At 42.6% G+C, this 22,740-nt stretch overlaps 1 protein-coding gene and 1 long non-coding RNA gene across 2 annotated transcripts; one reads left to right on the forward strand and one right to left on the reverse strand.

The window, feature by feature from the left end:
• The first annotated feature begins 1,497 nt into the window (after positions 1-1,497).
• Positions 1,498-21,660, forward strand: LOC134211984 (zonadhesin-like). The gene is made up of 3 exons (XM_062689425.1): positions 1,498-1,586; positions 17,138-21,119; positions 21,182-21,660. Exons 1-3 carry the CDS (start codon positions 1,572-1,574, stop codon positions 21,361-21,363), a joined length of 4,179 nt encoding a protein of 1,392 aa, XP_062545409.1. The 5' UTR covers positions 1,498-1,571; the 3' UTR covers positions 21,364-21,660.
• On the reverse strand, positions 8,168-8,885 carry LOC134216088 (uncharacterized). Its single transcript, XR_009980476.1, has 3 exons — positions 8,676-8,885; positions 8,519-8,584; positions 8,168-8,334 (listed from the first exon to the last, which is right to left on the reverse strand). It is a non-coding gene; the product is annotated as an uncharacterized LOC134216088 (long non-coding RNA).
• Positions 21,661-22,740: the final 1,080 nt, after the last annotated feature.

Genomic DNA, 22,740 nt, shown 5'->3' on the forward strand with positions numbered 1-22,740 from the left:
AGAATATTGTGAACACGAACTTTCGTTTACGTGTTCAAACTGCATCTCCAATAAGCATTGTGAGGTTTGATAATTTTAAAATGCAACAGTAACGACACGATAGAACGACTGAATAGAACGAGAATCTTTTTATTGCTTTTCAGTATCTGAACTGAAGCTCTTTTTAGAATGTTTCGGATGTCCCGTGTCCCATGTGCATATTGAAGTTTCTTTATTTCACCAATCTATTCGCGGTAGCGATAAAGAACAATAAACTGATAGTTCCCTAGACCTTGTGAGGTGTTCATCTATCAGGAACATAGCGGTTTGATTGCATGTCATAAGCAACGTAGCAACTTTGTTGCATGTTATCAGCCGTTCACGCATAACTAGTCATACGTAATTTCAATAATAGCCCTATCAGTTTCAATAGCAAACGTATTTAACAATTAATGTGCATAAACAGATCAACTGTGATAATGTTGGTTCTAGACTTCATACCTAGTTATAGTTTAATGGAGTCTAAATTTAATAACGTCATTGTCATCATCTATCATTTTTCTATAAATGTGTGTTCAAGGGTCAATAACCTCAAGTTATTTATCGGTATTTTGTCCGGAAGTCTGATGTTTAATTCCCGTTGGATACTCGAAAACCTATTTTCTAGAACGATAATGGCGGCCAACGAAGATAAAGAAAATCGATACATTGTTGTCCTTTTTGTCACTTAACTGTACAGTGATAGACTAGATTAGCTAGTTAAGGAACTCAAAATTCAGAATTTGTAAAAATTGTATATAGATTTATTATTGCGATAGGTGGCGAATTCGATTCTCGGTCCGATCTAAAATGTTCTAGGCAGCATTCTCGACTGCATAGAAATAGAACAGCTTCCAACTATTAATTGAGGAAATGCGAAAAGAGTAGTAAATTTAATAACATGCCAAGTTTCAGTTGGAATATAAGTAGAACTATTGACGAGGAAGATACAAGATTATCAAACAGATCTGTAAAAAAATCTTGCATCCTCTGGTTACGTCTTCTTTTTTCTCCTTCTTCTTCCATAGCTCTACATTCCAACCTGCTTTTCAACTTTCAACTCAAGTATTATTTTAGAATTTCCTTAGTTATTAATTGAAAGCTTTGCTATGCCCGCCATTGCATGACTATGTATCTTGTGTGGCAAGTACAATGGAAACACTATGTCCAGGGTGTCGAGAAAGTATCCAACCCGAAATCCTCGACCGGACCGAGGATCGAACTCACCATCTCCGGCTTGGCAATCCTATGCCTTTGCTCGCCAGGCTGCTGGAGACCCCGCTGGTTGCGTATAGTCTATATTGGAACCATTTTCTCAGGAAATACATGTTTTAGATTGATTACTAACACCATTCAAAACATTTCATTCATCACATTATATTTTATGGATCGCATCTCTTATCAAGAATCAAATCAACATCCTTGTAACGGAAAATGATCTATTGGAAAATATAAACGCATCGAACTGTGCGAAGCCGTCTCAGTTTGCTGTGGATTCTTACGGCAGTTGGTCCCAGTTGCGGAAAAAGTGGAAAAGTGAATAGTTTTCTAAGATGGTAGTTCGGAAGGTACGGGTTTGAAGTTTTTTAATGCAATACAGTGGAAATAAAGTAGTGTTTAACTTTGCCTAACGCTGGTAGTTGGAGTTTTTTTGTCTTCAAATGTTTATTGATCAGATGATCATAATGTGTGTTAAAATTGTATAATACATAGTGTTAGTTCATGAATATAACCAAAAGGCCTTAGAAAATGACTCTTCTGTATACGAGCTTGTATATGATAAAATTCATGTACATAAGACCGACTGGTTGAATAATAGTTGCCCTATTATTGAAGACCTATAACTTTGAGCCAAATGGGATCATGTAGTCGACCGTTGGCCGTCGTGCATCGGACTAAGTGGTTTAGTGTACATAAAGCGAATTAAACATAAAGACTGTTAAACAAGAAACTGTAGTGCACCATTATTTAGAAGAGAACGTATAATAACAATTGCGGCATTAGCCGTACTCTCTGATGGAATAAGTTTCCTCCTTGTCAAAATCGGATCAATGGCAGAACAGAAACCTTCAAGAATTCTGCAATACAGAAATCATAGATCTCATGGTTGGTATTCGTCAGAGTAATCGGAAAAATACTATGAGAAACACTGAGTTGACGTAAACGTTTGCGTTTTACCCTTAAACGTATCATTGAAGGAGTAGTCATGATAAAACAAAACTTGTCAACCAATATTTAGCTAGGAAAAATCAGATTAACGAAACATTAACAACATCCAAATACTTCAGTGCTGATTACTAAGGCATCAGATTCAATGGAATTCAAGCTGCAGTAATATTAATCACATCAAATCTTCGAATATTGGAAAAGTTGGGTACGATTCTATCTCACTATCTTCATATTTTTTTTTTTTTATGTGAAGCAGAGTAGAAACAACGACGCGACGGTGACAAAACTGATGATTCTATAAGGTCCAACCCCTGCAGGCGGTCCAGACGACACGCTGAAGAAATCTACGATACGAGATAAAGAAAACTCACCGGGATCGTTTTCGGTACTGTTCAAAAATTGAAACGAAGTGTTTGCAGTTTGTGACAAATATTTTACAAACACACAGCGTGATTGGCATTAGGGACAAAATTTGACTGTATAAATCCATTAAGTAATGGTAGTTACAATCTATCAGTGGGGCCTGGTCCGTTCACTACACAAAAAACTATTTACTGACTAAATGATTGCCATTAACCCAATTTGCCTTGAGCAAAGGAGTCTTGCTTAGTTAACAGAATCAGCCCTCCATAGCGCTTTTGCGCCGATTATGTTTTCCATTGCCAACCGAACGCGCTGTCGCATAAAAGGCCACGCGTCTCCATCAGATTGATCAAGTAATATCTTCTAGAAGCTTGTCGTTGTCGTGTATTCTGGTGAATTGAAAATATACTAAAGTAAAAAAATGGCAATTAAAATAGGTGACACAATCTCATTATATTTTCCTGCGACATCCGGCGTTCCGCAAGAAAGTCACCTAGGTCCCTTAATCTTTGTACTTGACAAATTTGTTGAATAGTGTCAGATCAATCAAATGAAGCTTAATGCCGATAAATGCTCTATTATTTCCTTTTCGCGCAAGCATTCAGATTAAAAATTTGATTATAAAATTGGAGAAGTAATCCTCACAAGATAATCTGTTATCAAAGATTTGGGGGTTTTATTGGACCACAAATTATCCTTAAAAGAACACATTGCCTACACATCGAAAACACTCGGGTTTATATTCCGCATTGCAAACACATTCAATGTCTTAAAGCTCTTTACTGCTCGTATTGGAATATGGATCTATTGTTTGGGCACCTTATTATCAGAATCAGAGTGTAAAATAATCGAAATATTTTGGTGAAGTCCTTCTTTCTTCACTTGTCAGCTCACTTTCAGACGCATTCATAGTCGGCACTGGAATGTCAATATTCGATTGAATATTAGTCATTGAATATTTATGCACATTCTACAAATCGATAAATTATCTGAAATCTAAACTGCCGCGATTCGCATAAGAGTCCCATGTCGATTTTTGATGTTTTTGATTTTCTTTCTTTCCATATCAATGTATCCAGATGAAGAATATTATGCTAAATTTTCAGAAAGGTAGGTTTTATCAATTTATTAGATTTTTTTTCCATTTCTCCATGTAAAACGAGTTTAAAAAATTTAACGGCATATCACTCAAGTTGAAGAAAACTGACATGGGACGCTTATGCAAATAGGGGCAGTAAACACGTTTTAAATGATTGGAGTAATTTATCACATAGAACTGAATCCGATTTGCATCCGTGAGGCACTTTCAACGGTAAACATCAATATTCATTTTCATTCATTTAGTTTACATCTAAACAGATAACACTGAATCAACAAATTGACGCCACAATACACGGTTCGAAGCCGCATCTTTCCATCCTCGGATACGCCCCACGCTCGCCAAGTCGTATTGCACCTGGTCTGCCCATCTCGCTCGCTGCGCTCCACGCCGTCTCGTACCTACCGGATCGGAAGTGAACACCATCTTTGCAGGGTTCCTGTCCGGCATTCTTGCAACATGCCCTGCCCATCGTACCCTTCCGGCTTTAGCTACCTTCTGGATACTGGGTTCGCCGTAGAGCTGGGCGAGCTCATGGTTCATTCTTCGCCGCCACGCACCGTCTTCTTGCACACCGCCAAAGATGGTCCTAAGCACCCGTCTCTCGAATACTCCGAGTGCTTGCAAGTCCTCCTCGAGCATTGTCCATGTTTCATGTCCGTAGAGGACAACCGGTCTTATAAGCGTCTTGTACATGACACATATGGTGCGGTGGCGAATCTTTTTCGACCGCAGTTTCTTCTGGAGCCCGTAGTAGGCCCGACTTCCACAGATGATGCGCCTTCGTATTTCACGACTAACGTTGTTGTCAGCCGTCAGGATCCGAGGTAGACGAATTCCTCGACCACCTCGAAGGTAAACATCAATATAAACAATGCTAATTATGTTTTTTTCTGCACATAGTAAACACATTCAGTGACAGTCGAATGAATGAGTCCGGGGAGTAGTCGTCTGACTATTTCATTCTATGTTTTTAATAATCATGCGATGTTTGTCAAAATTCGGACTGAAGTAGCTTAATGAAAATTAATATTTTACGCTCTGATCAGAATAGTATCCTCCGCATTGAATCAGTACAACGTAGGTTTGTCAGATTTGCGTTACGTTATCTGCCGTGGAATGATCCTTTGAATCTCCCTCGTTATGAAGATCGCTGCAAACTCATAGGATTGGAGCTTTTGAGTGTTCGTCGAAAAATTGCAAAATCGCTGTTCGTTTCTGATCTCAGTCCAAAATTGATTGCCCATCAGAGCGTAAAATATTCAACTTGCTGAAGCTACTTCAGTCCGATTTTTGACAAACATCGCATGATTATTCAAAACATAGAAGTCAGATGACTACTCCATCGACTCATTCATTCAACTGTCACTGACAATGCTTGCTATGTGCAGAAAAAAAAAATCAGTGAATGTGTCTGGAAGTGAGGTGACAAGTGAAGAAAGGTGGGCTTCACCAAATAATTTCGATTATTTTACACTCTGTTGCCCATACGTGTTGACCTCTCTAAAATTCAATGCACCTAGTAGGCGTCTCCGCTTACTTCCATTTTCAAATATTCAAACTGTCAGGACTACCCTAGCAGCACAACTTGTTTCATTACTGAACATTCCACTGTGTTGCAACTATTCTGAAAGAAACACTCTTTGCGTATGTGCCATCAAATATAACTCTCTTGCAATCTAAAAAGCGCAAAAAAGTGGAGTCTACGGAGACATCCTTCGATTACAGTAAAATTGCAATAATGTTGCAAAATACTACAGCGGAAAAAAAATAAAATAAAAATATAAAACTGGATTCGATTTATGGATCTTGTGATTGATAGTCCTTCACTCTACTACAGCACCTTTCGAAGTGACTGCATGTTGACTCACCATAAAAACCATACGATTATGAAGTTTTGTACTCAGGGGTGACATTGCGCATCTCGATTCGAACGTAATTCTATCGAGTTGAACATGTTTGGCATTACGGCTTACGATTCGATCTCGAAAACGACTCATCGTTCGAGAATGCTCGAGGAGGTACAAGAATTACGAGATGTTTTGGCATTACGGAAGCTCGACAGCACACTGAAAAACGACTCAAGTCGAATGAAAAACACTCGTCACCTTTATTGCTTTCGAATGTTGTTCGAGAGTCATTTCTTGCTAAAAGTTTTTAATTATATTTGTTATTATTTCTCTACGGGAAGAGAATAAATCTTTCATTATTGTATCTTGAAGGAAATAATGTCATTAGTCTACCTACTTTTATAGTCCCCAAACAATATGCAATCTTTTATTATCCCGAAATCCACGTAAAAACGACTTATGTTTTTTGCTGTTTCCACGTACTTCTTGACGATTTCGATAAACCGCGTGAAAAATCTATGGAGAAAATCTACGTAAAAATAGTTGAGTTAAATAAACAAAAAAACGCGCGAGAGATGACCCAAGTGCATTTAACTAAAACACATGGAAACATCAAAACATCATTATTGAATCCTTCTTTAGCTTTAAATCATTGAGCTCAAAATTGGATCTGTGGCATAAACTCGAATAAACATAAAACTTATAATTTGTGTCATAATAACAATATCTCAATTTTCAAAACATGTCGTATCGGCATAATGTTTTAATCGGTTACAACTGCTCAATAAATAATATTCCCTTTTATAGTCATTGAGCACAATTTGCTTGTTGATAAATTAACTGTCAATTCATGCCCCGAAAGATGCCAACATGCTACACGCAGCTGAAATTACTTTTATTCTCTCTGTTTACTCACATTCGTCATGCGCTGGAGGTTGTCTCTCCAGCGGGCGGCATACTAAACACGGAGACACCTATCTCTTATTCTCTCTGTTTACATCTCGTTTGACAGAACATACTCGATTGAGCTAGTACAGCGCCATTCGAAATCTTGTACTGCGATTGAATGAAGTCGAACGAAATAAATAATGCCGCATTTTTTTCGAAACGAATGCAAAAACGTACGAATCGAGTGATTCGATTCGAGATGCGCAATGCCACCCCAGGTTTCCTGTTACTTGATTGCACCATCACAGGTAAAAATGTGAGTTGCCAAAACGTTGAACGATGCAAAATTAAACATGAAGACACACTCAACTTGGCACGGCGTACCATTGGTACTTGGCGTACCTGTACCCGGTCCTTAGCCTTTTACCCAGCAACTCTTATCCCTACCTCCCCGTGGTGCTGGCCTGGATACGAGCAACCTTAGGGAAGATCGGGTAACCAACCCCGGTGGGAACTATGGTCGTATGCTGACAGGGAAGGGGGGGGGGGGGTTTGCTCCTCTCCGGAGGTGCAAATCTTACTGAGCGTCTGTTCTCCATGTCAGGCTCACAACAGCGTCTGTTCTCCATGTTAGGGGCGGCTGATCATCGGTCGAGTGCCAGCGAGGGACTCTAAGTGAAACTGTGCACCATGGTCCACCGGAAATAAGGAGGAATGGTCCTCCGGAAATTTAGGGGGTTTGGTGTCAAACCCTGCAAGCCGGCCTTTAAAAAAGACATAAACAACGAAAAATCAACAAGAGAGTACGGACCGGAACCATCGGCGTAGACCACTGCGACGAAAAGGGACTAGCGATTGGAAACTCGGAACATCAAATCTCCCAACTTCATCGGGAGCACACGCATACTCGCCGATGTACTCAAGGACCGTGGATTCGGCATCGTAGCATTGCAGGAGGTTTGTTGGAAGGGATCAATGGTGCGAACGTTTAGAGGTAATCATACCATCTACCAGAGCTGCGGCAGCACACACGAGCTGGGAACAGCTTTCATAGTGATGGGCGGTATGCAAAGGCGCGTGATCGGGTGGTGGCTGATCAATTAAAGAATGTGCAGGTTGAGGATCAAAGGCCGGTTCTTCAACTTCAGCATAATCAACGTCCATAGCCCACACTCCGGAAGCACTGATGATGATAAGGACGCATTCTACGCGCAGCTGGAACGTGAGTAGGACAGCTGCCCCAGCTACGACGTCAAAATCATCATAGGAGATTTGAACGCTCAGGAGGAGGAGGAGTTTAGACCGACTATTGCGAAGTTCAGCGCTCACCGGCTAACGAACGAAAACGGCCTACGACTAATTGATTTCGCCTCCAAGAATATGGCCATTCGCAGCACCTACTTCCAACACAGCCTCCCGTATCGGTACACCTGCACAGAAAGAAAATTCGTTATTAAAATTAAAAAAAAAAACATTGGTGAAATTAAAAAGTTGCGTTGGTTCTTTTTCGTAGAGAGTTCCACATGTTCAAAATAAAAGTACACCAACTTTTGTAATAATCATGGCTTAACAGTTCCACAACGCTCTAAAATTAAAAGTTTGAACATTCAAAACTAAATTGTAGAACTGTCAAATAAAAAAGTTTACAGTATAAAAAATATAGTGAAATATTTTCATTCAGAATTAAAGTTTTCATTTTCTAATTAGAAGAACCCCATACCGGCAAGGCCGTGCTCCAATCATCTTTCCAATTGAAATGAAAATAAACAAATCACAAGGAATGACTTTCACTTTTTATTTCAAGCTTTTTTCTTCATTTAGACGGTGTAAGCTGCTGCATCTCCCGAAACACGGTGGCCACTTTTGTACGTCAGCCCGTGAACAAAGCCTCTGGCCAGGACAAGGGTGTGCAACATAGTCTTCTGAGGACATTACGCCATGAATTTCCTAAAAAAAGAAAGAAAAATCTTGCATGAATATTGAGTACCATAAATATTATAAGCCTGGTGCCCCAGCCCCGGTACATCAATCTTTAATTTTGCTCACGACTTTGAAGCACTGGAGCGGGGAACTGTTTTTTTTATCATTGAGGCTTGTGAACTCCAGCATCAACCTTTTCATATTGACCTACCTTCATCTTTATATTAGTGCGCCGTATTTTTGCCGGATCCGGGACCATGGGTGATAGAAACATTTGCTGAAAAACAAATAAAAACACATCAGAACTCTCGGAACTCTCGAACACGCTATTCACTAGCACTTTCTCATGAACGGTTTTTGAGACTTACCTACAATCGGGTGGCAAAAGTTTTTTTTAACCAACATTCAGTAGATGGCCGTTTACTTTTTTCGGTTCCAGCCGAGGTTCCAGCAGTATCTAAAAATAGCTACACAGCAGCAACAGAAATCATCGGATTCTTAGTCGAGGCTAAAAAACTTTATATCGACGAACTGGTTGCCACCTGCAGTCTGATGGCTCAGCTGTAACGACTACACATAAAAAAATAACGTTGTTTTCTCTTTCCATCATTCGGTGTCACAGCACCGGCTACGTGTTTACGTAAGGTGATTTAACATTTCTTGAACTTCTGTGACAAAAGCGCATACTTTTAATTTTACACACAGCCTCGAAACAAATTACTTTTACATAAAATACAAACATTTTACGGAGACGATTTTTACTCTCATTTTAAAGAAAATAAGCCGCTTTTCAGATAGAAAGCGCATTACATTTGATTGCATAGTTTTATTTTTTTCTGTGTGGAGATCACCACTGCAGACAGAATAACAAATCGATCACGTTCTGATTAATGGACGGCACTTCTCCGACATTATCGACGTCAAGACATATCGTGGCGCTAACATCGACTCTGACCACTATCTGGTGATGGGTAAACTGCGCCCAAAACTATCCGTCATCAACAATGTTCGGTACCGACGACCTTGAGGGAAGTCAAGGATGTCATCCAACAGCTAAAGACCAAAAAAGTAGCTGGTAAGGATGGTATCGGAGCTAAGCTCATCAAGATGGGTCCGGTAAAGCTAGCCACTTGCCTGTACAAATTGATAGTCACAATCTGGGAAACTGAACAGCTACCGGAGGAGTGGAAGGAAGGGGTTATATGCCCCATCTACAAGAAAGACGACAAACTGGAGTGTGAAAATTTTCGAGCGATCACCATCCTTAATGCCGCATACAAAGTGATATCCCAGATTCAGATCATCTTCCGTCGTCTGTCACCATCAGTGAATGAGTTCGTGAGAAGTTATCAAGCCAGCTTCGTTGACGGCCGCTCGACAACGGACCAGATCTTTACTGTACGGCAAATCCTTCAAAAATGCCGTGAATACCAGGTCCCAACGCACCATTATTATTATTTATTTATTCAGACTAAGGCCGAAGTGGCCTGTGCGGTATGTAAGAGTCTTCTCCATTCGGCTCGGTCCATGGCAACACGTCGCCAGCCACGCAGTCTACGGAGAGTCCGCAAGTCATCTTCCACCTGATCGATCCACCTTGCCCGCTGCGCACCTCGCCTTCTTGTGCCCGTCGGATCGTTGTCGAGAACCATTTTCACCGGGTTATTGTCCGACATTCTGGCTACGTGCCCGGCCCACCGCAGTCGTCCGATTTTCGCGGTGTGAACGATGGATGGTTCTCCCAACAGCTGATGTAACTCGTGGTTCATTCGCCTCCTCCACGTACCGTCCGCCATCTGCACCCCACCATAGATGGTACGCAGCACTTTCCTTTCGAGCGTTGGTCCTCCACGAGCATCGTCCAGGTCTCGTGTCCGTAGAGGACTACCGGTCTAATGAGCGTTTTGTAGATGGTCAGTTTGGTACGGCGGCGAACTCTATTCGATCGAAGCGTCTTGCGGAGTCCAAAGTATGCACGATTTCCAGCCACTATACGCCTCCGAATTTCTCTGCTGGTATCATTTTCGGCAGTCACCAGTGAGCCCAAGTACACAAATTCTTCTACCACCTCGATTTCATCACCACCGATGCCAACTCGCGGTGGGTGGCTCACATTGTCTTCTCTTGAACCTCTTCCTATCATGTACTTCGTCTTCGACGTGTTGATGACTAGTCCAATCCGCTTGGCTTCCCTCTTCAGTCTGATGTAGGCTTCCTCCATCTTCTCAAAGTTACGTGCCATAATATCTATGTCGTCGGCGAAGCCAAATAGCTGGACGGACTTATTGAAAATTGTGCCACTCGTGTTAATCCCTGCTCTTCGTATTACCCCTTCCAAAGCGATGTTGAATAGCAGACACGAAAGACCATCACCTTGCCGTAACCCTCTGCGGGTTTCGAAGGGACTCGAGAATGCCCTGAAACTCGAACTACGCACATCACCCGATCCATCGTCGCTTTGATCAACCGTGTCAGTTTATCCGGAAATCCGTTTTCGTGCATTAGCTGCCATAGCTGGTCCCGATCGATTGTATCATATGCGGCTTTGAAGTCGATGAATAGATGATGTGTGGGCACGTTGTATTCGCGGCACTTCTGCAGTACTTGGCGAATGGCGAACACCTGGTCCGTGGTGGAGCGTTCGCCCATAAAACCCGTCTGGTACTGCCCCACTTGCAATTGGTGCTAGTCGACGGCATAAAATTTGGGAGAGTACCTTGTAGGCGGCGTTCAGCAATGTGATTGCGCGGTAGTTGCTACAATCCAGCTTATCGCCCTATTGTAGATGGGATACACGACACCTTCTATCCACTCATGCGGCAAAACTTCCTCCTCCCAAATCTTGGTAATGACCCAGTGCAGCGCTCTAGCCAGTGCCTCACCACCGTGTTTAAATAGCTCTCCTGGTAGTTGGTCAACCCCAGGGGCTTTGTTGTTCTTCAGCCGACCAATCTCCTCCTGGATTTCCTGGAGATCCGGGGCCGGTAGAATTATGTCATGCGCGCGATCCACTAGGACCATCACCCTACCGCCATCTTCGTCTGCCACATCGCCATTCAGGTGCTCTTCGTAGTGCTGCTGCCACCTTTGGATCACCTCACGCTCGTTCGTAAGAAGGTTCCCGTTTATGTCCTTACACATATCGGGCTGTGGCACGTGGCCCTTATGTGAACGGTTCAACTTCTCATAGAACTTTCGTGTGTTATTAGTGCGGTACAGTTGCTCCGTCTCTTCACGGTCTCGATCTTCCTGCTGACGCTTTTTCCTCCGGAAAATCGAGTTTTGTCTGTTCCGCGCCTGTTTATATCGTGCCTCATTCGCTCTCGTGCGGTGTTGCAGCAATCTCGCCCATGCTGCATTCTTCTCTTCTACTAACTGCTCACATTCGCCGTCATACCAGTCGTTTCTCCGATCCGGGGGCACCGTGCCAAGTGCAGCGGTTGCGGTGCTACCAATGGCGGATCGAATATCTCTCCAGCCATCTTCAAGAGACGCTGCGCCTAGCTGCTCTTCCGTTGGGAGTGCCACTTCCAGCTGCTGCGCGTATTCTTGGGCTAGTCTACCGTCTTGTAGCCGCCCAATATTGAGCCGCGGCGTCCGACTTCGACGCGTGTTGTACACCGTCGAGAGTTTTGAGCGCAGGCAAACTGCAACGAGGTAGTGGTCGGATTCAATATTCGCACTGCGGTAAGTGCGGACGTTCGTGATGTCGGAGAAGAATTTACCGTCGATTAGAACGTGGTCGATTTGGTTTTCCGTTTCTTGGTTAGGTGATCTCCATGTGGCCTTGTGGATATTTTTGCGGGAAAGAAGGTGCTTCGGACTACCATTCCGCGGGAGGCTGCGAAGTTTATGCATCGTTGGCCGTTGTCATTCGATACGGTGTGCAGACTATCCGGTCCGATGACCGGTCTATACATTTCCTCCCTTCCTACCTGCGCGTTCATGTCACCGATGACGATTTTGACGTCCCGCAGTGGGCATCCATCGTATGTCTGCTCCAGCTGTGCGTAGAACGCTTCTTTCTCGTCGTCGGGTCTCCCTTCGTGTGGGCAGTGCACGTTGATGATGCTATAGTTGAAGAAACGGCCTTTAATCCTCAGCTTGCAAATCCTTGCGTTGATTGGCTGCCACCCAATCACGCGTTGGCGCATCTTTCCCAGCACTATGAAGCCGGTTCCCAGCTCGTTGGTGGTGCCACAGCTTTGGTAGAAGGTAGCCGCCCGATGCCCGCTTTTCCACACTTTCTGTCCTGTCCAGCAAATCTCCTGCAGCGCCACGACGTCGAAGTTGCGGGGATGTAATTCATCGTAGATCATCCTGTCGCAACCTGCGAAACCTAGCGACTTGCAGTTCCATGTTCCAAGCTTCCAATCGTGATCTTTTATTCGTCGCCTAGGTCTTTGCCGATTATATCGAGTCGCATTATCTCTTATATTGTTCGTAATTATTGGTTTTCCAGGCGGCTTATTGGGCCTGCGCAAACCTCCTGTCTCGCCGGAGGGCCGTCGTGTCAGGGCTGTTTAGCGTCCCACCTAACACCTGGACTTGGGCTTGTGCGCTTTGAGCGGCACACGGTCGCTTTGGCGGAGCCTACTTGCGGATACATGCAGCTTTTTATAGAGGTTTAACAGGGCCCACTGTCAAACCCCACCACATCCTAGGCAGGCGCCACAACTCGCAGATGGCCTGGGGAGGGATCGTCAAGCCCTTGGACAAAGTCCCTGCTGCCCCCGCACCATCTGTTCGTTGATTTCAAGGCGGCATACGACAGTATAGACCGCGTAGAGCTATGGAAAATTATGGACGAGAACAGCTTCCCTGGGAAGCTTACCAGACTGATCAAAGCAACGGTAGATGGCGTGCAAAACTGTGTGAAGTTTTCGGGCGAACACTCCAGTTCGTTCGAATTGCGCCGGGGACTAAGACAAGGTGATGGACTTTCGTGTCAGGAAGGTGTTATGCGGAGATCCGGGTCAATTCCAGTCAATTTATTTGTTTCGCGGATGACATGGACATTGTCGGCCGAACATTTGCAAAGGTGGCAGCAACAAAAGTTGGACTGGTGGTGAATGCGTCAAAGACAAAGTACATGCTTGTGGGCGGAACCGAGCGCGAAAGGGCCCGCTTAGGAAGCAGTGTTACGATAGACGGGGATACCTTCGAGGTGGTCGAGGAATTCGTCTACCTCGGATCCTTGCTAACGGCTGATAACAATGCTAGCCGTGAAATTCAAAGGCGCATCATCTGTGAAGTCAGGCCTAATACGGGCTCCAGAAGAAACTGCGGTCAAAAAAGATTCGCCACCGCGCCATATGTGTCATGTACAAGACGTTAATAAGACCGGTTGTCCTCTACGGACATGAAACATGGACAATGCTCGACGAGGGCTTGCAAGCACTCGGAGTATTCGAGAGACGGGTGCTTAGGACTATCTTTGGCGGTGTGCAAAAAGAAGGTGTGTGGCGGCGAAGAACGAACCACGAGCTCGCCCAACTCTACAGCGAACATAGGCGTAACTAGAGTCTCGGTCTAGGGGGGGCCATGGCACCAGCTGGTGGGATGTAATTTTCAAAAGCGATTTAAAGCACTGTGCGCATGGATTGCAATAGAAATTGTTTATTGTTTATATTGCTAAGTTTATCGCTCATTCGTCCTAGAACTAACATAAAAAAAATCGCGAATAATACAATTGATTTCCAATGATACTGTGATTGCTTCAAAACGCTGTGTCTGTGTCAACTTGTCTTCTCCATGTTACTAAATGTGCATAAGTCTGTAATCTAAGATTCAAGAATCTTCTTCGAATTATCTATAAATGAAATTCGATATGAGTATATTTCTGAAAGTTTTCAAGCATTTCCATGATTACTTAATGCATAAAGATCTCGATTTTTTTTAAACTTAAAATTTTTAAAACTCTTTAGATGTGGAATAAATTCCTCGAAATTTTGTCATTAGGGAACGTCCACAAATTACGTAACGCTTAGAGGGGGGAGGGGGGGTTGAGTGAAGTGTGACGTTCCATACAAAATTTTCAGATGCTTCATACAAAAAGTGTGACATAGGGGGGAGGGGGGGTTGAAAAAGTCCATTTTTTGCGTTACGTAATTAATGGATCTTCCCTTATCAATATAAGTATTCATGCAATTCCAAAATGTGTGCTATGTGCTGAAATAGTTAAGTACCGATGAACACAAATTTGGAATCCTAAAGTGTTTTTTATGAGTCATAAATTCCATGAGTCATAAAATTGTGAGTCATAAATCAAATTCCAGAATAACATAGGGTTTTTGTAGTTACTGACGTTAGGAAGAGGCTTTATTATGGTTTTCTGAATAGGTGAGAGATTTCTCTGCAAAAATCAAAGAGACTTGAGAATCAACCAAATCGATCTGAATTGTGCTGCAAAAGAAATGTTTTCTGATACGAACTGGTTTCTAAATCTATTTTTTTTATCCTAAAAAACAAATTCTAGCTAAAGCAGGTACAAAAGAGTTTTCCGATGATCCTTATGAAATCGTCAAAAAATTAAATGGAACAAGATATTTTGAGGATTATAAAAATATTTCTTTAATGCAATCTCTGTTGTGAGTGCGAAGGTTGCCTAAGTTTTGTCCTAATACTTTCAATGGAATGCGTTGTTGATTTTTCTGTCATTGTAACAAAGATTCTTATGTTTTATAATTTTATATCTTTCTGTGCCAGAATTATATAGCGAGAGCAAAAAGCTCCATAGGAATTTGATCAACTGTTTTGCGGCATACCTTGCGATTAACTCGAAGATTTTCGAAAGAATGGTCGTTCGAAATTTCATTGACCGGATTTGTGTACATATGCTCATTTTGATGTAGTTGCTTCAGTCTTTTTTGAAGCGGATGGTAGTTTAATAGAACAGAAATATTTATATCTTAATACAATTATGTTTCTATGTTTCTGCGACCAGGATACAAGTCAAACAAATGCAGAACAAATTTATTATTTTAAGCTAGCAACTGATTTAGAAGCGGCATTGATTTTAGCTTAAAAATCGAGAAAATGTTCCCGGGGGTCCAACTTAAATATTTCGATGCTTTGCTGAACAAATGGTCATAGATGTGATAACGCAACAAAAAATATGTTTATAGAATCCATAATCAAAATTAAGAAATATGTAGGAAATATGTAAATGAAATAAAAACTGAGTTGGAATTACTTTTCAAAATTTTCTGGGGGGGGCCACAAGTAGGTCTGGAGGGGGCCAGGTCCCCCCTGGCCCCCCCTTATTTACGCCAATGACAGCGAATCCAGTATCCAGAAGGTAGCTAAAGCCGGAAGGGTACGATGGGCAGGACATATCGCAAGAATGCCGGACAGAAACCCTGCAAAGATGGTGTTCGCTTCCGATCCGGCAGGTACGAGACGGCGTGGAGCGCAGTGAGCGGGATGGGCAGACCAGATGCAAAGCGACTTGGCGAGCGTGGGGCGTATTCGAGGATGGAGAGGTGCGGCCTCGAACCGTGTATTGTGGCGTCAGATTGTTGATTCAGTGTTATCTGTTTAGATGTAGACTAAATAAATGAAAATGAAAGAACACACTCAACTTATCTGCAACTTAATTTAAACAAACAATTAAATTTTGAAAGACGCAACGAAGTTACATGGTAAAAAAAATAAGCTTATGAGGGTCGAGGTAGGTAGGCAAGGTAGTCGGCCTCATTGACCCATTCCACTGTCGTGCTGTTGATGATGATTTTAAAATCCTCAGATGGGACATGTTTAGGGGATTTAGAGTGGGGGAAGATGATGACCTGGTTCTTCGCCACGTTGATGAAAATCTTCCAGCTGGTGAGGTATTCTGTCAGGACATCCAGGCCTCGTTGAAGTATTGTCACTAGCGCTCCGATCACTCTACCTTTGTAGATGAGAAAGGTTTTTTTGTCGTTATCCAGCTTTCCGAGAGTGGTAATGGCCGCCAGCTTGCCTCTGATTTGACGTTTGTGGAGGTCAACTACACCCACCGTTCCCAGCATTTCGATCAATGTGGTAAATAATAAGGCATGAATCCACTGCCTCAGCACCTTCTTATTTACCACATTGGTCAGAATGCTTGGAACGGTGGGTGCAGTTGACCTCCACAAACGTCAAATCAGAGACCAACCAACCCACAGGCAAGCTGGCGGCCATTACCGCTTGCAGAAAACTGGATTTTAGAGATTTGCAGCCCTCGACTGTCTCATATCTGGCCAAGAGAAGTGTCATCTGCGAACACAGACAAACCTACTGAGGTTCTGACAAGTCGGAGGTGAACAGGTTGACCAGCAGGAGCCCGAGGATACTACTCTGGGGGACATTTGTGATGATGTCGTGTGCATCAGAACTCACTCCGCTGATTAAAAATTTGATTGATAATAAAATTGATAGGCCCTCTCGACGTGGCGGGCGTTTTTGAGACAAACTTGTTCCGTCTGAGGACGTTAGACTCTTGGGTTATTTGGTGTACGGTTGTACAATCGCGTCGCAAGCCAAACTGTCCACAAGCAATATGTTATGGTGTAACCGGCGGTGAATTAGCTGAGAAGAAGACTCTGAGTAAAAATCAGAGAGAGGTGCTCGAAAAACGAAACACTCATGTCAAACCAACGCAGTCCAAAGTAACTTCTGAAGCATTTCAATTTATGATGTACTGGCTTTTTGGCCCAACTAAACTGGATAAAACATTAAAAAATTGAATTCGAATGGGCTAAAACTTGCATTCAGATCAGATTTTTTTTCGAAGGTTTTGTTGAACTACACTACATTCATTCAAATGAAATTGTCGTCTAATAAATATTCATTTTCATATTTACAGATACAAGCATCCATCGGCGCAGTAGTACTGCTTTTCTGGATACTGCAGTTACAATTTTCCGAAACTCTTTCTTCAGGGAATAGGAAACAGCTGAAAGACCATCAGCTCAAAAAACCGCTAAACATCAGAGCTCGACGCTACTGTACGGACGCCGATTGCATCAAGACCTGCCCCTTGGATTACGAACTGGACAACGAGAAACAATTCTGTCGCTACCAGAGGTCAATTTGTCCACCGAACTACATCCAGCGTCACGGAAGCTGCGTCCTCGCAGAAGTGCAATGCCCACCGGGAAGCGTCCGGCAGGGCAATCGTTGCGTCGTCAAAACCATGGAATGTCCCAGTGGCTACACCATGGAGGGGAACAACTGCATCAACACCCGATACTGCCCGGAAGGTTACCACTGGGAAAATGGGTTCTGCTATCGCCAGCAGCGCTCTCAAGTGTGTCCCAATGGTTATGAGAACCGCAACGGGATATGCATTCAGATTTGCGTAAACTGCGATGCGGCATGCTCTCAGTGTGATGAGGAAATCATTCCGCTAAAGTGTCCAGCCGGGTACGACATGCACAGGGGCAAGTGCCTGAAAATTGTTCAAGGTAGAGCAGACATAGTGCTACGGAATGTCACGTACAGGGTACCGGTGGAATGTGAAAATGAAGGTGTCTACAACAATGGAATATGTATGCACAAGAAGTTCGAAAGTCCTAGGTGTGAGAGCGGAAGTTTTTACGCTGGAAGATGCGTAGAAATAGCCAAATGTAGCCAAGGTGTGTTCACCAGTGACTGTGAATGTGGTTCTGAAAGCAGTACAGCTGCCACTTGTCGACAAGGGCTTCCTAGTTCAGCTGGATGTGTGATATCCAATTGCCAGTGTCGAAAACCTGCTCAACTAGTGGGTGAAGTGTGCGAAGGTAGGCTGGAGTCTCATCGAGCGTTTTGCGCGTCCGGTACGCCTTATAATAACATTTATTGCACTTTGAATGCTCCACGTTGTCCAGCCGGGTTTTTGTTAGAAGGTTCTTTCTGCGTGAGGAATATGTCATATGCAGTGGATTGTGGACGATATCAGTGGAACGAAGGATGGTGCAGTAGTGCCGCCACATGTGAAGCGGGGTATAAACTACAAGAGAATGGAGATTGCGTACGAGAGATGAGGATGCAGAGGGAGGTTTGTCCATCTGGGACAACCTATGATGGAGAACATTGTATCAGTAATGCACCACTATGTGAACCTGATCACGAATATGACGAACGTTTCGGCATCTGTGTCAAATGTGTGGAGCAAGCAGTAGTGTGTGATACTGCCGCGGGGTACCAACACAATAACGGAACTTGCGTGAAATATGACCCTTTGTGCCCATCTGGATATGTTTGGAAAGATAACCATTGTATCAGCAAATCTTCAAGCTATGTGCAATGTGAATCTGGGCATGTAGTAGATAATTACTGTGTCCACAGCCATCTCAACTGTCCCGACAACCAAGAACTGGTGGATGGCGTTTGTATTCACCAGGAGATACCAAACTGTCCGGAAGGTTCTGTTTATCAAAATGGACTTTGCATGGCGGCTAAACAGTGTCCAGCTGGTTACACTGTTGGACAGCACAGTTGCGTTGAGGAAACTAGAACTTCTTTGAACAAATCTATCAATCCGGAATGTCGATACGGCTTTCGCTACGAAAGAGGAAATTGTATAAAAACAATACAAATTGAAGCGATCGTAGATTCGCGGCCATTGCAGTGCGCTATTGGTTATACTTTGACGCAAGGAAAATGTGTTAAAGTGTACCACGGATTATTGGTTTGCCCACCGAAAACAATTCATATGAATCAGGAAAATAAATGTTTCTGTAAGGTTGACCTTGTGTGCCCCAATGGGTATGAAAAAATAGGCGATGAATGTGTATTCAGATCAATGGGATATTTCTCCCCGTACCTCAACTTCTTGAACCCTTGCTATGGTCTTCAGTGCAGTTTACAGTACTGCTTATCGCAATGTTTCAGCCCACCATGTCCGGTACAACCTTGCTCATACGGAGTCCAACAGTTTGGTGCCGTATACGGTGGCGCTAACCATCAACCTTCCGACATCTGTGGTATTGGTGAGAGCTGTGTAACTCAAGAGAATCTAGACACAATCGTAAACCTAACCTGTCCGCCGGGGTATCAAAAGGAAAACAACACCTGCATTGCTTACTATAACCGCGTCTGTCAAAACGGTTACACGCTAGAGAAAGGTGCTTGTTTGAAAATTGAAGAAACAAGCGTAATGTGCCCTTTGGGATTCACGCTGTCTAACGGAACCTGCGTAAGAATACGCTGCGATGCTGAGTACACTCGAGAAGGAACCATATGTAGAAAAATGGAATACCATTCTCCTTCGCCCTGCCAGAAAAACTACATCTACATTGAAGGCATTTGTTTGCACAAGACTGATTGCCTCGGAGGATCAGTTGAAGACGGCCATTGCGTCAGACGGAGATACGAAAACTTTCAATGCCCTCCCAAATTTACACAACTAAACGAATCTTGTGTTCAGATGGCAACCTGTTCTGGCAAAGACATGTTCTTCGCCGGAACGACATGTCAGAGTACGGAACAAATACAACTTAGATGTCCAGCAGAAACTAAACGTGTTAAGAACATGTGTGTCTATGATAACGGTACCAAGTTCGAAAAGATCAAATTGCTTCCACCGCAGTGCAATGGAAAAGTTATACAACAAGATCAGTTGTGTTCGTACATTGAAACACCGGCCTGCGGCAAAGGATACGTTTTGAAGAATGGGCGTTGCGTAACTTGTTCATCTAAGACTCCACAGTGCGCTACGGACATGGTCATTATCAATCGCAAATGTATTAAATATCACAAACCTTGCAGAGATGGTTGGTATCTGACAAAGGATGGTCAATGCGTCGCGGTGAATATACGTTCCGCTACGTGTTCGCAGGGGAAACTAGCATTCAATAGATGCATACATGGATTCCCTTCGTGTAAGTCAGGCTACACAATGGAAGGGAACAGATGCGTTTATAAAGAAAGAACAATAGCAAGGTGTAACGAGGGAATTTTACTCGGGGAATCTTGTTTCAGCATGTTGCAATGTAACGGTCCAGACTTCGTGCTATCTAACGGCTGGTGTATTCGAGATGAACACTTCGAACCAACCTGTAATAGCAGAACAGCTCGCAAACGAGACAAATGCATTAGTGGGATCTTGAAGTGCCCTGAGAACCACTACCAATTCAATGGACAGTGTTTCCTACATCGAACAGCCCCAGCAGAGTGTCCTAACAATGTGCGGTGCCTCGAAAACTTCTGCCCAATTGCTTATCCAAGTTGCAGTGCATCCTTTAACTTCGATGGATCCGTTTGCACCAAAGTTATATCCCACGCTCCAACGTGCCCTACTGGAACAATACCAGTTAGCACTGACCGTGACTATTGCCAGTATTCAACAGAACAAGCCGACTTCCACTGCCCTAGCGAATACAACTTCAAAAACGGCGTTTGCCAAAAGCGCCAATATATGGAAGCTAGTTGCCCAAATGGTTTCCGGAAAAAGATGGATGCATGTGCTCGCAGAGCATGCGGCAGTGCCGCTCTGACAATTTATTGTGGTACACACGGCCTTGGTCCGTCTTCGCTAGGTTCCCCATTGAACATACCGCATTTATCTGCCCAACGCCCTTTCAACGCAACTATTTCTGCGGTGTCCGTAGATGAAGTCTGCTGCCATATCTACTCGCCAAGAATCTGCCGATATAATGAAGGGTCCGACGAATGGAACTGCTTCCATACCGAAAATCGACGGTGTGGTACATTCTGTAAACGTCCGGAACAGCATGTGTATCTTCGCACCGCAGAGTCCTACTATTTCAACAATATCCTAATTCTACTACCACCAGAGCATGTTACCAATACACGAATTGAACACCTAGATGAGGATGACGACTATGTTGTTGACACAAAGCCTAGTAAGTAGTATTATACTACATTCGATATTCTTGTTATTTCTAATTTCATATTATTCTATCAGATTGTGACGGGTGTACGGATCGCAGCTACGATTGTGATAATTACTGCTACACGTATGACTGCCAGATAGCCGACAGTCAATGCGAATTCAAAGACCAGCGGGAGTTTTGCTCTGCCCATCCCGGTCCCGGATGCACAACCAAAGATGGCTGCTATAGTCGAGATTTTTGCGTTGTAGATTAGATCTCGTATCATTTACAAATTGTTTATTGTTAAAGGAAATGGGCATTTTCGGTTGTCATTAAGTAGTATTTTTTGCAAGGGCTTAAAGGTAGCCTCACACCTCAGGAATTTGGTCCGCTGAATTTTTCCCCATGCATTTTTGTATATGCGATGTTTTCGGGATTTGGGCACGGAAAATCAAAATCCCGGCCCCATTTAAAATGCACGGGGACCAAAATCCGGCGGAAAATTTTCGCGAAAAAATCCGCGGACCAAATTCCCGAGGTGTAAGGTGGCCTTAAGGTAGCCTTACCCGGATAAAAAATATCATTGAAAAACAATAAACTTTATTGCTACAGCACCATTTAATACATAATAATTACTATTGAATGTAATGGAAATTGTACAATAAAATTGCATACAAATTTATGGTTTTGTACGATAAAATGAATGGGAAATGGGACTTTTACAATAAAAAATAGGGGTTGTTATGTATCTTTACAATAAAAAAATCGAAAATTTTTCATACAAATTTCAGAGCAAAACAATTGATTTTACGGTTCTTTAACTGGATGATTTCTAGGGACGAAACAATAGAAAACAATGTGTTTTAAATGTTTTTCCTCATTTTTTTTATTGTTTTAACATACAAGTACTATGGGATTTAGAATGAATTACACTCCAGTACTACTATACATATACAATACAATTTAATGTTCTACAATAATTTTTTTTTAACAGGGAAAAAAATCACATTTTTTAGTGAGATGCAAAAAAAAAATACTTTCATCTTTACCAAACATCACTACAATTTGTAATTGACGATTGTGTAACAATATTTTGTAATGTTTATTATTTTATGCATTTCACAGGAAATGTGATTTTTCTCTTGTTAGTAAAATAAATTGTACCCTGCATTTCATTCATTTTTCTTATTAAAATTTTAATTTAATGTTCTTTAATTTTTAATTCATTTTACTAATAAATATACTATTTTTCTAACGCACGAGTCAGATACTTTTGTCATCTTATGGATTGATCAGGGTTTTCAGTTAAGTTTTCATTTAAATTTAAAATATTTTGTAAATGCATTTTAAGTTAAATAATTTCAATTTTATGTTTCCTGTACAATAATTTTGATTTCAACCTAAAGTATTATTTTATCAATTACTTGAATGTAATGAGCATTTCAACTTCATCAGCAAGGCGGTACTGTACTGTCGGTTTCCGTCGGTTGGTCGTTTGGTGATCCATAATCTGGTGGTTTCTCGTGGTCAAACCAGGTCCAACCAACTCAACCTAGAATATAACGATTTTTTTTTCAAATTTCGTTCAGGGTTTTCCTATTTGTTTCTAATGAAGTTTACTTACCAGCTAAGTTGAATCCAACATCGGAGC

Source organism: Armigeres subalbatus, chromosome 2, assembly GCF_024139115.2.
Source record: "Armigeres subalbatus isolate Guangzhou_Male chromosome 2, GZ_Asu_2, whole genome shotgun sequence".
NCBI classification, from domain to species: domain Eukaryota; kingdom Metazoa; phylum Arthropoda; class Insecta; order Diptera; family Culicidae; genus Armigeres; species Armigeres subalbatus.